This window comes from Macaca mulatta, chromosome 10 (assembly GCF_049350105.2).
Source record: "Macaca mulatta isolate MMU2019108-1 chromosome 10, T2T-MMU8v2.0, whole genome shotgun sequence".
In the NCBI taxonomy this organism is placed as follows: Eukaryota; Metazoa; Chordata; class Mammalia; order Primates; family Cercopithecidae; genus Macaca; species Macaca mulatta.
In genome coordinates, this window is record NC_133415.1 from 28,274,069 (window position 1) to 28,289,489 (window position 15,421).

General features: G+C 51.9%; 1 protein-coding gene across 28 annotated transcripts in view; it reads left to right on the plus strand.

Annotated features, from left to right (window-relative positions):
• CABIN1 (calcineurin binding protein 1) overlaps nucleotides 1-15,421 on the plus strand; it is a 164,009-nt gene that overhangs the window by 74,978 nt on the left and 73,610 nt on the right. For 21 of the 28 annotated variants that reach the window (XM_077950308.1, XM_077950323.1, XM_077950312.1 and 18 more), the window contains exons 25-26: nucleotides 3,131-3,282; nucleotides 5,175-5,353. In XM_077950308.1, coding sequence (XP_077806434.1) covers nucleotides 3,131-3,282; nucleotides 5,175-5,353 — 331 coding nt within the window. The remainder of the gene's footprint in view (nucleotides 1-3,130; nucleotides 3,283-5,174; nucleotides 5,354-15,421) is intronic. The other 7 variants (XM_077950313.1, XM_077950318.1, XM_077950325.1 and 4 more) reach the window with 1 other exon arrangement.

Genomic DNA, 15,421 nt, shown 5'->3' on the forward strand with positions numbered 1-15,421 from the left:
CTGTTGCTCATAGCAGTCTTGTGAGGCAGGCTGGGAAGCCATGATTGTCGATTTTGTAGGCAGGAAAACCAAGGACATGGTAGAGATCTAGATGTCCACCATCTGGTTCAGCCCAGGACTTGAAGCTTCTGAAGGCCCTGTGCATCTTGGCTTTGCCTTTTCTGAGGCTATGTGCCCAGTCTCTACCAGTCCCACATGTCCAGCAAGCCTCTTGGAGTGTGGACAGAATCTGTTGCTTGCTTTTTTCTGCCTTTATGATTTTTTTTCCTGATTATAAAATTAACATGTATTTGTGTGTGCGTGTGTGTGTGTGTGTGTGTGTGTTTTAAAGAGATTCAAACAACTCAAAAGTGTACAGTGTGAATGTGAAGGCCCCTAATGATTCCAGTATGCCCCTCCATAAACCCTAACAGTTTGCTATGTCCCCATATGTCCAGATTTTTTCCTATTAACATATAAATATGTAGTAACATTTTCTTATGATTTTGCAGCTTGCCTTTTCGCTGGACAAAATTTAATGGAAGGTGTGGTGAGCTTCCCTGCCTGCCCTAGTGCCCTGTAGTTTAGCAGGGCATTTGTTTATCTGCACAGCCCCTTGATAGGTTTGGTTTCCTCTCCACTTCTTGCTATGACAAGGCACAGGTAGTGCATGTCCTTGTACTTGTAGCAGGGAGCACATCATGAGTATTTCTAAGGACTAAAGTCCAAAGGTAGAATTGCCATGTTGTTTAACATTCTGCTCATCAATGGCTACTTGCCCCAAGGTTGTACTGACCGATGAGAGTGTTTGCTTTCCCTCAGCCATATTGATGAGGTTCTCTTTTTAATATTTGCTAATTTTATGAGCAAACAAAAATGTCTCATTTTGGCCAGGTGTGGTGACTCATGCCTGTAATCCCAGCACTTTGGGAGGCTGAGGTGGGTGGATCATCTGAGGTCAGGAGTTCGAGATCAGCCTGACCAATATGGTGAAACCTGTCTCTTCTAAAAATTAGCCACGTGTGGTGGTGGAGGCCTGTAGTCCCAACTACTCAGGAGGCTGAGATGGGATGATCACTTGAGCCTGGGAGGTGGAGGGTGCAGTGAACCGAGATTGTGCCACTGTACTCCAACCTAGGTGACAGAGTGAGACCCTGTCTCAAAAAAAAAAAAAAAAAAGTATGATTTAAAAAAAAATTTGGGGGGGCCTGGCATGGTGGCTCACGCCTATAATCCCAGCACTTTGGGAGGAGTTTGAGATATAGAGCTGGGGATCTCAGAGACTAGTGGGCAACATGACGAGACCCCCATCTCTACAAAAAATAAAAGATTAACCAGGCCTGGTGGCATGCGCCTGTAGTCCCAGAAACTTGGGAGGCCGAGGTGGGAGGATTGCTTGAGCCCAGGAGGTTGAGGCTGTAGTGATCTGTGATCGTACCACTGCACTCATGGTCTGGGTGATGGGCCCATATTCACTGGGCTCATGGAGAAGTGTGGAAACACAGCTTCCTGTCGAACGGTATCTCAGCAGCAGCAGCCTGGCTGCTGTCATTCGCAGCCCTGGGTCACCTGTCCTTCCCTGTCATAGTGCTCATGCTGTCCACCTGAGGGCATATGCCTTGGAAGAACTCCACTTTGGGGGTGAGAAGGCTAAGGCCCAGAGGAGTGGTGTGACTTGCCTTAAGTCACCTGCAGGAACAGAGAGGTGCTGGGCCAGATGCCTACTGAGCCCAGCATTCTTACATGGCACCTCTGGGAAGCCACTGAACCTGTGTTGGCCCTCAGGAAGATGATGTCAACTCTGTTTTTCCTCCATGTTTTTTTCTTCAGGGTTTGGCCTCTGCTCCTGCCTGATAGAGCAGATGAGCAGGCAGGATGGTAGCCCCGGGGGTCCCAGCAGCTTCCAGATGAGGAACCAAGGCCTTAGATGTGTGGCCCACCCTCCCCCAGCATATGGTGCTGACTCCAAGGAGAGCAAGCACACATAGTTAATTTGGGGGGCATCCTATTCCATGCAACAACTGTAGCTATGTAACTTTGAGTCAGCTGGTATATGTGTATATCTTGTGTTAAAAATGACATTTCTCTGAAGATTTTAACCCTCTCCTGACAAAAATTCTTTTCTGCTATTGTGCCTTCATTCAAGATACTGTACCCGCCACTTGGATGAACTTTACCAGTTGAATGCTTTGCCCTCCCCCAAGTTTGGCCACCTGATTGTGCATGGGTGCCTCGAGTGGTTTCCTACATCTAAAAATGGAGTTGCTGGGCCAATTTCTCTGGGCTCCATAGGTGGGCTAGAGGTGGAGGGGCTCTGGATGTGAGCCCCCTCTGTCTGGGATGCCCCCTCAAGAGTGCTGCCAGCAGATGTCTCACCTGGGTGAGGGGGGCCGCTTAGCCAGGGCCTGCAGTGAGCAGTTCTCAGCCCTCATACCACCCACTGTGCCCTCCAAGTGGGAGTCTGCTTCACACCCACTCCTGCGTGAGAAGGTCAGGGCAGACCTGGGTTTAACCTGGCCCTGGGCATTCCTGGCTGTGGGGCCTTGGGCAGTTCTTCGCCCATTGTAACTTGAGGAATGTGGTAAGGACTTGAGGAAATGGAGGAAAGCACAGGGCCCAATGGATGCAATGAGCTGCCTGCCCACCCATCCCCCTGCCACACCCATGGGGAAGATGTTTTCGAGCCCTGTAGGTGCCTGGCTCTGCCCACGGCCTGGGCTATAAACAGAAATCCAACCTAGTCCTTGTTTCAGGGAGTCCAGAGTTCAGTGGGGAGACAGATGTAGAGACTCACTTTCTATGGGTACCCACTGAAGGGCACAAAGAACAGCAGCACTGTGGCGGGAGGCAGTGCCCCAGTGAACGGAGCTGAAGGGTTATCATAATGAGTGGTTATTACTCTCATCTCACTACCATGTGCCTGAGTTACTGGGTGAACATTGAAGCTGGAATGCTGACAGTATACATTTTAATTTTCACAGCTTGTTTTAAATTAGTTGTAGGATGGCTGGTTTAAAAGCTAACAAAAACAGGCAGTGTGTGGCAGCCTGTTGCCCTGGTCATGGGCCCATTTCCAGTGTGGCTGACTGGCCTGTGGAACAAATCTTAGCAACTGGGAAGGCTGCTCACACCAGAGGTGTCATTCTCCTAGGTGTACTTTCGGCTCCATGCTTCCATCCTGAAGCTCCTGGGGAAGCCCGATTCTGGGGTTGGTGCAGAGGTCCTGGTCAACTTTATGAAGGAGGCTGCAGAAGGACCCTTTGCCAGGGGCGAGGAGAAGAACACACCCAAAGCTTCAGAAAAGTGAGTAGCACCCTTTAGGCGACCTCTAGCAGCTTACCCCATCTGCATCCCAGATGGCTCGTTTACTGCAATGTGTTGTTCAGAGGGTTGCTACACAGTAAACAGTAAACTAGAACTCATGGAGTCCCTAGGACCCATCTGGAAACTCCCATTTGCTGGGCCAAGGTATTTCTGTTGAATCTGAGAAGGAGAGGGTGAATGTGAGTCCCTTACCCTGTGGTCACATGTGGTGCTACTCCACCCTCAGGGGAAGTCCTGGGGAGAAGCCGATGCCCTCCTGCCCTCTGAACTGGGGCACAGCTTTGTTCTGTGCAGAACACTGTAGAAAGTTAGTTTTTGCTTTGCAGACTCTTGCCCCTGGGTCCTATGCCAAGGCCTTGTCTGCTGCCCGTTCTCCTGAGAAGCAGTGAGAAGTGTGGGAAGTGTGGGCTTCTCTTGTGGTGCCAGAGAGCTCAGAGAGACTGGGGCTCAGGTGTGGTCCCCTCAGTAGGCCTGGACTGACCCCGGTCTCCCTGTGGTTGTAAGTCATCTCCACAGCCCAGACTTCCTTCACTCCAGGCCCAGGTCCCGGTGCTGCCCCATCCTCAGGGGCAGGTCCTAGGGAGAAAGATGGGTTTGGGGTGACATGGGGAATTTACAGCTGCCCATTAACTTGATAGACTCACGCTGATTCTTGTGCTTCCGAGACATGCTTAGGGTCACCACCTGCCAGCTTGCCCACATGGGAGCCAGGGGAGGGCTCAGCTCACTCCATCTCTGAGACCACTCCCTGGCTGGGCACTGTGTGGGGTTCAGCTGAGTGCCAGAGAGGCCTGCACCCAGGCCCTGTGCTTGAGGGCTATGTGCTTCTGGCCACAGATAGCCTGTGTGATGTGCACCACAGGTGAGCCAGCTCCACAGAGAGTGTGCCCCTCAGCTTATGGGAGGTTCAGGCCCAGGCATGGCAGGCCACTCAGGTGGGCAGCTAGTGTGCTCAGAAGTTATAGATACCCATTTTTTTAGTCACAAAGGGCCCCCAGCATACAGTGATACTTTTCTTTCATTGATTATAATTCTGTTAAAATTTTTTTAATTATGCAAATAATACATGAATACATTCTAGTTATAGAACATTCAGGTAAGTATATAAACATGTAGACTAAAATGTGACAGATCTCTTTCCAAGAGTTAGCCACTCTTCACAGTTTAATTTCCTAAATCATTTTCTGTACATTTATAACACTTAAATGTACACATACAATTGTAGGGTTTCTTTTATTTTATAAAAATGAACTATAGATGGTATTGTTTTAGAGTTTACTTTTTCCCCTGACAGTGGATCTGGGCACAGTCCATGGAGATAGTACCCCATTCACCTCATTCTTTCTAGTGGCTACTTACTATACCATAGTATGGATGTACTATGTTTTATGTAACCACTCCAGTGGACATTTAGAGTGTTTCTGATGTTTCTGCTCAACTTTGTTGCAGCACATATCCTTGTACATGTGTGAGCATGCAGTAAATGCAGATGTGTTTCTGTCTTCCCATTTGTCAGGGCTTAAGTTTGTCAGGCTGTCACACAGAAGGCATAGACTTGGTATGGAGAGATGCAAGGGTGCTTCTGAGGAAAGACTCATTGGCTCCCCTAGAGAGCCTCCTAGGGCCTGAGATTCAGAGATGCAGGTCACGCCCTGCCAGAAACATTAGGCAGTGTCCAGTTAGGAGCCAGAGCCTGTGTGGGTGCTGTGGGGGCAACTGTGGGCTCTGTGACACCAGGCAGATGGGGTGGGGGCCACCAGAGGTGCATGGGAGCAGCAGGCCCTGGGAAGGACACTCACCCTTGCCAGCACACATCTGTTTCAATGTGAGGTGGAGACTCTGACCTGTGTTCCAAACCTCCGTTCCCACAGGGAGAAGGCCTGCCTGGTGGACGAGGACTCCCACTCTTCAGCTGGGACACTGCCGGGCCCCGGAGCCTCCCTCCCCTCCTCCTCTGGCCCAGGTCTGACATCCCCACCTTACACAGCCACTCCGATTGACCACGATTACGTCAAATGTAAAAAACCCCACCAGCAGGCAACGCCGGACGGTACAGTCCCTGTTCTCCCTACTGCCAGCCCAGGGCGGCACATCAATCACGGGGAGGGTGCTCGGGCGACTCATTTTGTCGCTTTGTTTTGGTGAGGGGGGGTGCTGGGTCTGGGGTGACACGGGCAATGTTGCGGCTGCTCATTAACCTCATGGATTCACGGTGATTCTTGTGCTTCCGAGACATGCTCAGGGTCGCCACCTGCCAGCTTGCCCACCTGGGAGCCAGGGGAGGGGCAGGCCAGGCTATGGCATCCCACCTCTTTGAGCCTTCTTTTTCCTATCTGCAAAATGGGGACATGATACCTACTTTGAAAGGAAGTTAGAAGACTGTGGCCTCCTGGAGTGGCTCCTGGTGCAGTCAGCTAGCTTAGTGACACCTGCATTATTCAGCAGTACATTGTTACTGCTCTGTCCTTCTGACGGTTGAGGGAAGGCCGTGACTAATTCTAAGTATGTCACCCCTGAGAATCCAAATAAGTTGTTAATGGGGTCACCTGGGACCATATGTGTGGCCATCCCATGTGGGATGGGGCAGGTGGCGACTGTTCAACCACATTCCTTACTAACATTAGGAGGCTTGCATGCTGGCCTGTAGCTCGATTGCTTCATGTTCTCTCATTTTTGTAGTGATAAGCTAGTGACAGGTACTTGCTGGGATAAGCCAAATTGGTGACTTAAGAGGACCACTGAAGTGGAGTCCTGGGAGGTAGTGACAATGCTGAAAGACACCTGGGCCCTCACTCCTATGTCACTCATCTCATTTAGGCTTGGGAAAACAGGCCTTGCCCTGTGTTCCCAAAGGCATGGGGACACTAGTAGGTGGGTAGAGTTGGTCCCAGTGCTCTGCCTCCTGCCAGGTGGTCTTTATAGAGTGGCTCCTTGGAGTAAGAATGGACACTCTAGGGCACCATGGTAGCCTTGAAGTTCAGTCCCAGTACAGGTCTGGCGGGGGCCACCACCTTTGCTCTAGCGCCCTGCTGAGGCCCCTGCCCAGTGCTCGGGTTCCTGGGTATAGCATGGGCATCTACCTCCAGTTTTCTGAACTGAGTGGGTGGGGCTTGAGAGCAGGTTTAAAGAAGGCTGAAGAAGGATGACAAGGGGGCCAGTGCTCCCATTTCTCTGGGGGCAGGATTTGCTGTTCTCAAGAAAGGAAAGGAGACCTGCAGTGTCCCCTCCTGGATTTGGTTTGGATTTGCAGCATGCGTGTTGAGAGAGAGGCTGAGGATCTGAGTGTGTGCTGTGTCTCTTACCTCCCAGAAGGTTCATGTCATTACTCCCAGTCTCAGCATTGGCACTTCCCTGCCCACCCCAGAGTGTTAAGCAGAGGTGGGAGGAGCTGACCAACCTGCTCCTCCAATCTTCAGTTCTGCAGACTTTCACTGTTAAGATCCTCTCTCCCCTTCTTAGTTAAGTTAATCAGCATGTTCCCAACCATTTACTCTTGAGAATATTGAGAAAACATACTATCTGCAAACCCCTGCTCGGGGAATTAGTTTTTGCCAGCTGCTTCCTGGGAGGAAGCACTATGCCAAAGTTTTCAGGAGAGGAATGCCTTTCCTGGCTGTCCACATGCCATGTGGCCCTGCTCACATGCACCTGGGCTGGGGAACCCAAGCACTGTCCTCTGCAGCTCTGCATGCTCCCACTGAGTTCACACCACATGCACCACTGTGCTTGGATGTCAGCTCATTAGAGTTGAGTATGCCTCTAGAAGCAGGAAAGGAGGGAGACAGGAGTGCCTCAGAAATGGGCCATGATGCCAGCTGTCACATGTTGGCAAAGGTGTGTGCATAAAGCTGTTGGTGAGCCATTGCAGATCACTCAGGCATGACAACTGGGCATGACAGGTCCTGGGTGCCAACATGCTAGTTTTTTGTTCTGGAAGTTTGCAGAGAGAGCCATACAAATAAGTTCAAATATGGTTTCAGTGGTTGCACAATTTTGAACAGTTGTTTAAAAAAATGTTTTCAAAGTGATTCCTGTCAATGACACAAAGCCATCAGGATCCCATGGCCCACCTTTGCCCAGTCCCAGCCCCGCACTAGCCACCTGTGTGCTCTGCCCAGGCCTGGCTGCATAGTGCTTTCAGAACTCAGTTGCCTCACCTCTGAGAGAAAGCAGTGTCTGCAGCATGAAAATGTTTGGGGTCCTAAAATAGCTGTGATCTTAGAATGTTAAAGTGGCCCTTTCAGCAGCTATGCTAGTTCTAGGGGAAGGCTCAGGCTCCAGGGAGAAGCAGCAGATTGCTGGTGTCAGGGGATGTGCTGGTGGCCTCAAGGGGCCACACTGCCCACCTCTGTTCCTACTTCTCCTTCCTGGGAGGAGAACATGTAGCTCCTACTTTCCACTCAGCTTCTTGGCCTGAAACCAGCCTTGGGTCTACTGTGGGAGGAGAGGGGCCACCGCTGAGCCCTCATACTACCAGGAAGGTGATGGGTGCTTCTAGCCCTGGTACAGCTGAGGAGAAGCAGTCATGGGGAGGTCTGATGAGGAGGTCAGACAGGGAGGCAAGTGCACAGCAGGCCCTGGTGAAAGGATCTGATTTCCAGTCCCAGCTCCAAAATAAATATGTGCTCTGCAACCTTGGACAAAGGACTTCACTTCTTAATTTCCTCACCTGTTGAATGGAGGTAATGTCTTCCTCATGAGTATTAAACAAAAGTGCCAACTCATGGCAGCCAGCTCCTAGATGGAGTTCTCCAAGTCATTGGTGGAGCTAGGGCAAGACCTAGGTAGCACTGCATAGAAGGAAAAGCCTGAGCTCTGGGGCCAGTCCCCCTCAGTTTGCACCCCAGCTCTCTCCAGCTAGTGGCATGGCCTCACAAGAGGTGGAAGTAGTGTCCTCTGAAGCAGCAGCTCCAGAGTGGGCTTGGGCGTGGGGCTTTCTGGATCCCAGTTTCCCACCCCCACAGAACAATTAACTTGCCAGCAGTGGGAGAGGGAGCCAGGCATCAGGACTTTCTTTGGGCGTGGTTAGGAGACCTTGTATTGGAGCTGCCTTCCCACATTAGTATGCCTTTGCTTCAGAACCAGAAATCAGCTAGGATCAATTCTGATTTGGTTTAAGATTTAGAAAAGATTTAGAAAAATATCTCCAGGTATATGTGGGTTGTCTGACATTTGATAATAGCTGCTTCATAGGACCCAAATTTGTTCTCTGAACCACCCTCACCTGCAACCTTGTGTCACCTGCACTAGGGTGGGGAGCATCCTGCAGCCTGTGCATAACTCTGGTGAAAAGCCTTGGGAATTGGCCCCTCAGGTCACTCTGACTCTACCACAGCCTGGTGTCAAAGCCAGCCCTTCACGGAACAGCCAGGAGGGCACTCACAGCTGACCTCTGGCCGAGCTGAGAAAGAGAGCAAGAGAGAGAACAACAGAGAGAAGCTTTGTTCCGGGCTGTGCTGCTGGCAGCTCTGGCTGGTTGTGCTCCCCACCTGCCTAACTTCTCCCTTCCATTCATCTCTTGGAATTTGCCCACAGGGCTGAAATCCTTAGTGTTGAAGCTTCCTGACCAGGAAAACAAGGTGATCCAAGGAGCACATTGTGACCTTCAGGGGGCTCCCAGTGATTGCCCTTTACATATGTTCAAACAACATAAGGAGATCTTTGAACAAGACCTACCCCTACCCTGTGTACAGTATGCATGTGTGTGTGTGTGTATGTGTGTGTGTGTGCCTGTGTGTAATTTTGCCCTACCACTCAATGCTATGTGCTTGCTCTGTGCTGGGCTCTGGGCAGGTGCCTGCAGGGTAGTAGCATATCTCCATCTTCATAACTGCCCTGCAGGTGTGGTCATGCCCTTGTTTCCCCAAGAGGAACCTGAGCTGAGGGCAGGTAGGCACTCATCCACAAGTGCCTGCTATAGTCAGGGTATAGCCGAGAGAGTGGGTCTGAATCTCCCTCCACCCTTAGCCAGAGGTGAGACTGACACTAGGAAGGCCCTGTGCTTGGCCAGCCTGGCAGAGACTGAATCTGTGTGTTTCCCTTGTCCTTCAGCAGAGGGCCCAGGGAGCTTGGCCACTACAGAATGGCTTGGTTCGTCACTTGGCCTGGCTCAGCCCCGCTTTGGGATATGTCAGTAGTGGCTCTCTTGGACTAAAATCCTTGCTCTCTGCCTGTCGTGCTCCATGTCACCTCAGAACACCAGAGTCAGAAAAGGCCCCAGAGGCCGTAGGCCTTGTGCTGTGGTAAGTCTGGGGCTGAGCCTCCTGTAGGGTCTTTGGCCTACCTGTGGCCATGCCCATTCAGGTGGTTCCATTGGTGCTGTGCCAGGTGCATAGAACAGCACTGGTCCCTGCTGTAGAGGAGGTTGGTGCAAATCAGTCAGTTACATAGCTGAGGGCTGGGGGTCAACTGATGCCAGCACCAGAGAGGTGGGGTTTGTTCATCCCAGAGAAATCTGGGCCTGGTGGGGTAAGAGGCCTTTCCGAGAAGGCAAAGCTTAACCAAGATCCGAGGGGTGTGTCGGTGTTTCCCTTGAGGGGTTGGCGGGGGGGAGCAGCCAGGGTCAGAAGAGTGGGAGCCTTGGAGGCTGGTATCCCCCAAGGGTGGTGATGCCTACCTAGTCGCACTGACAGCATGGAGAGAGCCAGTGAGGAGCCTCAGGCTACCCTGAGCCCCAGGTTGTAGGGTGTGGGCCTTACTGGAGAGCCCAGGGTGCCCTGTGCCAAGCCCCTGTTGTGGCCATCCATCCTCAACCTCCATGCTGTCACCGTCTGTGTTGTGTGCCGTCTGTGCTCATCTTCACCTGTTCACCCCATGCTGCCTCCACCAATATTGCCCGTGCTGCCCCTAACCCTGACCACACTCTGTTCTCCAGGCTTTGTCTTTCTGCTTGCACCTGTCACGGCTCGCTTCAGGGAACAGCGCAGACCCGCATGCTCAGCTCTCAGTCCGGCTCCCTGCTACCCCTGTGACCAGGAGCACCTTCATGTCTGCTGGCCCTGTGATTTGGAGAGTGTGTTTGATGCGCTTGGCTTCTGCTGGTGGCCTATCTTCCCAGTTGTGGCCAGAGGCAGATGCAGTGGTAGCCTCTCCTCCACTGCCCGCCTGCCTACACCTCCAGCAGGTGGCCCAGTCCTATATTTCCATTGCTTTGCTCTTTCTTGCTTTAAAAAAAAAACAACAAAGGCAACAGACTCTAACATACCAAATTATCTTTACAAGGACAAATGTGTAAAAATGCAAATTGTGCACAGTAGCCTTGATGCTCTGATGGAGGTGGGTCCTGTGTCTTCAGCCCACCAGGGCCAGGCTGTGTAGGGTGGGGAGCTGTGAATGGCAGTCAGTCCTAAAAGGCAGGCCCAGCCTGGCCTCTGCTCAGTGACCTCCCCTCCTAGGGCTAAGTGGAGGTCAGTTTCTGGTTGGAATGCTGCTCCTAAACAGACCTTATCAAAGTGGGAGAGACTCTAAGTGGAGCTCAGTTTGTTTTGCTTGTTCCTGACAGGGGCAGGGGACAGGGGAGACTGTCAGGGAAGAGCCAGTCACCTCCTTTGTTCTCTTCTTCATTCTTAGCTTTTTGAAAACCTCTTTAGGAGATAGCTGGTCATGGCATTTATTAAGCATCTGTTGTGTGCCAGGCATGGAAAAGGGTGCCATGGGGAAAGTCAAGATGATGGTGCCTTGATTCCTCCTCCCAGGTTGGATCTGATGTCCCATGGTATTATGGGGCAGTAGTTGGTGCCAAGGAGGAATGCCATGAGCTGGCACACGGGAGCAAGTTATGGGGTTTGGTGGGTTGGGAGAAATTCCTGGAGAAGGTGAGTCTCTAGAGAGGCCTGCGGGCCCATTTTGGGTGAAGGGCAATGGGGACAAAGACATGGAGGTTGGAGAGTCCTACAGCTTTTGGATACTGAGGTGACTGGGGTGGATGAAAAAGAGAGTTTGAGGGGAGAGAGCTTGGGAAGGCATTTGGGCTCAGAGTGTTGGGCTCTTTCCTGTGGGCAGTAGAGAGAGTGATGTGGTCACAGGATCTCTCTCTCTGAGCTCTAAGGCAGGCACATTTTCCCTCCCATCATCCTTTGAAGAGCTTTCTTGGGAGGCTCACTAGATGGCTGGGGAATGCGAGCCTCACACCTTACAGAACTGCTTTGCTGCTTCTGGCATTTGTATCAAGGCGGCTCACCTGCCTTTGGTCAGGAAAATGTTTAAAGCCTCCCAAGGCCTCCCTGGTTAGTGCCTTTCCTGGCTTAGAGGGCAGGATGAGAGATGCATGATGAGGCCTCTGAGCATCAGGCCCCCTCAGGGCAGCACCACAGTGTCTGCACATATCAGGGCTTCAAGGTGCCTGGCAGTGCTCAGTTGGCCCTCACCTGTGAGCACTGGCAAAGAATGGACAAGTGGTGCAGCCTGGCCCTCACACAATGCCCTCGTGCCCACCTGCTGCCTGCCGTCTGTCTCTCAGGGACCCCCAGGTTTCTGATATCACTTTTCTTTGGCATCCATCCAGTCTCCTCAGCCTGACAGTGGGCACCCCGATTTCCCAGGGCCAGGCTTGCTTCTGGTGGACATGTTCTTTCCCTGTGGCTGGCCAGGATTGACTGAGGCAACTTTTGTCTAGTCAGAACATTTCTCAAAATATTAATTCCACCCAAGTTTACAGTTCTTAGAAACCTGTTGTTTCCTGGTCGGCAGGACATTTGTGGTCTTTTCTGGGGCACTAGTCAGAGCTGCTGCAGTAACACAACCATACATCTTCTTCCTCAGGCTTTTAGTGCCCCAGGCTGATGGAACAAATGGCGGTGAGCTGTTTGTGGTCTTACTGCTGGAGCAAATGGAGGAAGCACACTTAAGGAGACACTGGAAACTTGCATCTTATCACTAAAGAGCTCTTTTAGGCTGGCCTGGAAATCCTGGGACTGTCCAAGGGATCTGAGCTGAGTCAGACCTGAACAAGGAGGACTCAGAACACAGAGTCTGTTCTCACACTGAGTGGGGACAGGCAGCCTTTCTGTCACTGAGCCAGGTCTCTTTTCCTCTGCTTTGCTAGCTGTCATTCCTTTACAGTTGATCCTACAAATCCTACCCTGGAAGTGGAAGGTTCTGGAGCTTAGAGGGAGGTGGTTTAATAAGCAGTTGGCTGGCAGATGCACATCCCCCTAAGGATTCAGAGGGAAGGCTGGCGTGGCCCAGATGCATAGACACGAAACATTCCAGTAATTAACAGTAACAATAAAATATTTATAATCTTGCCACAAATATTAATTAGTATGAGCAGGTTTTGTGTGGGCAGATTTTTAAAAGAACATTCTGAGAAAAAAGAGCAAGGCCAGCCTATAGCTTGCTTGCTAGTGCCATTCTTATTTCCTGTTGGCCTCCAAGCAGCTCCCTAAAGAAATCAGCTCTCAGCTCCTGAGACTCAAGGCTAGATACCTGCACTGTGGACAGTCCCTGGAGGTTCCATCCAGGGTGCCTGTTTCCTTGGAAGGCTGTCTCCACCCAGCCGCATAGGAAGTTTAGGCTAAGTCTGGCCCTCCTACATCAAAGAGGCTTTCCATCTGTCTCTTGCTCTGCCTCAGAGCCAGGAGGCCCAGAACCCCCTCCTCACCACAAAGCCCCTCCACAGAACAACAGCCTGACTCTGACTTCTCCCATCTGGCCTTGCTCTATTAGGCGAGGCAGGAGAACAGAATGCCTCTGCCACCAGGCTTGGCAGCTTTTTTCTGCAGAGCATAGGCAGACCCAGCTGGTCCTCTGAGGGCTCAGCACAGGCCATTAGCACACAAAGTTGCCTGTCAGACCATTTGAACCTAGGGCCACAGGATCCCAAAGACAACTTCATGGAGGAGGTGGGACTGGAGCCAGGCCTGTAGGCTGTTTCTGAGGCCAGAATCCCCTCTCCACACATACTCAAAGCCTTCCCAGTTCACTTGGGCAGCATGAGAGTGGTGCATGATGGTGCTAGGCTGCGTTCAGCTGTCCGGGAAGCAGGTGGAGTATGGTGGCTCAGGGAGGGTTGTTCCTTGCCCAAAGGTACATGGCTGATGGATAGGGGTCCCACCCCAGAGAAGCCTTTGACCCTCTTCTCCCAGAAGCCTTCCCTGGGTGCACTGGCCCTTCCTTGTCTGTGGGTCTGGTAACCTGAGAGATGACCTTGCAGAGGGACCTGCTGGGAGTGGGGAGACGACAGCACTCAGTAGCATCCTTCCTTTTCCTCCTGCCCCTCTTCAGGGGCCTCCCAGAGCAGGGGCTTCCTGCTTCAGGAATTGGGGTGGCTCTGGGCTACACACCGCAGTCCAAACAACCCTCCCTGCTGCCTGCCCTGCCAGCTTATCCAACTGCAGGGGTTCTGTTCTCCAAGAGCTTCTTCCCAGCACTGTAACACATTGTCCTCCCTACCTTGACTCACTCAGCCCCTGGGCTGTCCCATCCACAGCAGCCCAGCTGGTGGCAGGGTGAGGGTCCTTTTCACATGCTCTGTGATGCTCCTGGCAAACTTATGCCACTGTTCATGTCTGTCTGTCTGTCTTTCTGTCTGTCTGTGGCCTCTCTGAGGTCTTCAGTCAGCTGTACCAGAGAAACTTTGCTTCCCCAGAAGAGGAGGAATGGGGGCTGGGGCACTGTCTGCCCAGGTAGATAGAGCCATTCTTTAAGAGCTTTTTCATTTATCCCTTTTGCCCTATTGATGTGAAAGAATTGAAACTTGGTGTTCTTTCAGTCTGACTGGCTTGAAACTTGGTATGAAACCTTGGGTTAACTTTTAGTATTTGAAATCAGGGTCATTTAAAATAGGCTGTGCCAACCCTTTCAGACACACAAGATCTGAAAGGAGCAGAAAGCGGGCATTGGGCCTTGAGTCCCTTTTGGTGGCTCTCATTTGAAGAGATAACACATCCCTGGACTCCTTCCTGTGGTGCTGCCCCCTTGGGAGTGGGCAGGAACCTTGGCAAGCACCTCCCCCACCTGCTTGCTTCACAGGCCAGCTGGGTATCTCATCTCTGTGTACATAGTCCCTGCCTCTCCAGCTCTGCCCTAACAGCCCACCCCAGCATCATGACCTGCAGGTGGCACCCAAGACTGTGGTGAGCCCCATTAGCAGAGCCTTCCTCGGAGCCACTTAGGTACCTTGATTACCCCTTAGACAAGGGTTTGTCTAGAATCACTACAATGCCCCCCAGGGCCAGTACCAGTCTCTGCTCTCCGTTTTTTCAGATGGTTGGCAGTTCCAGATTCTCCCATCTGTGTCTGAGAGGCTCAGGGCGGGCCTGGCAAAGTACAGTCAGCAGTCCTCTGTCCCTGCCAGGTCCCTTGGCTTGTGCTTGTCCTACTCCACCGCTGTGGATGTTATTTTAAGAGGCTCAGCAGAGTCCCCACTCAATTGGTGGTTGTTCCTCAGGGGAGCAGGAGTTCTGGCCACCTTCTCTGCCTGCTGGCTGGATCCGTGGTTCTTTCACATTGCAGCAAGAGGGCGTTTGCACTTTGAGAGTAAATATCTACTTGCCTAAACCAGTCCTTAGTTTTCATAATGATCACAGCTGGGATTCCACCAAATTGGCAATTCCTTTAGGCCCAGAGCCCAAGAGCCTGCAAGCCGGTGAGCTCGTGGGGCAGCCTGCCAGTCGGTGAAATCATCCCAGCAAGGCTTGCTTCCCGGAGCTTGCCGCAGGATGTGCTGCTGAGCTGTGCAGTGACTTCAGCTAGTCTCAGGCTGGCTGAGAAGAGCCAGCCCTAGCCTGTCTTTCAGGGAGACGTCAACTGCAGGAGCATATCCTGCTGTCTTTCAGAGACTCTGAGGCCTCACGAGCATTGTCTAAGCCATGGGTGTTCTCACTGTCAGGGCCAGAGTGAATGCTGCAGGGCAGTCACTTGTGTGCTAGGCACTAGGCCACGCCTTTGTGGGATCCCATGTATGTCAGGGACAGAGGTAGGAAGACTATGGCAATCACGGTAAAAAACATGAAGTGGGGGCCTAGAGCAGCAAAATCATTTGGCCAAGATCACCCAACCCCTAAGTGGCAGATCTGGAATGGGAATGTGGGTCTGGGAGCCCAAATCTTCAGCTCCTACAATGACCCTGCGTAGCCTCTAGAGGCTCCCAGTTGCCAATCCTTCCTTTACACACAGA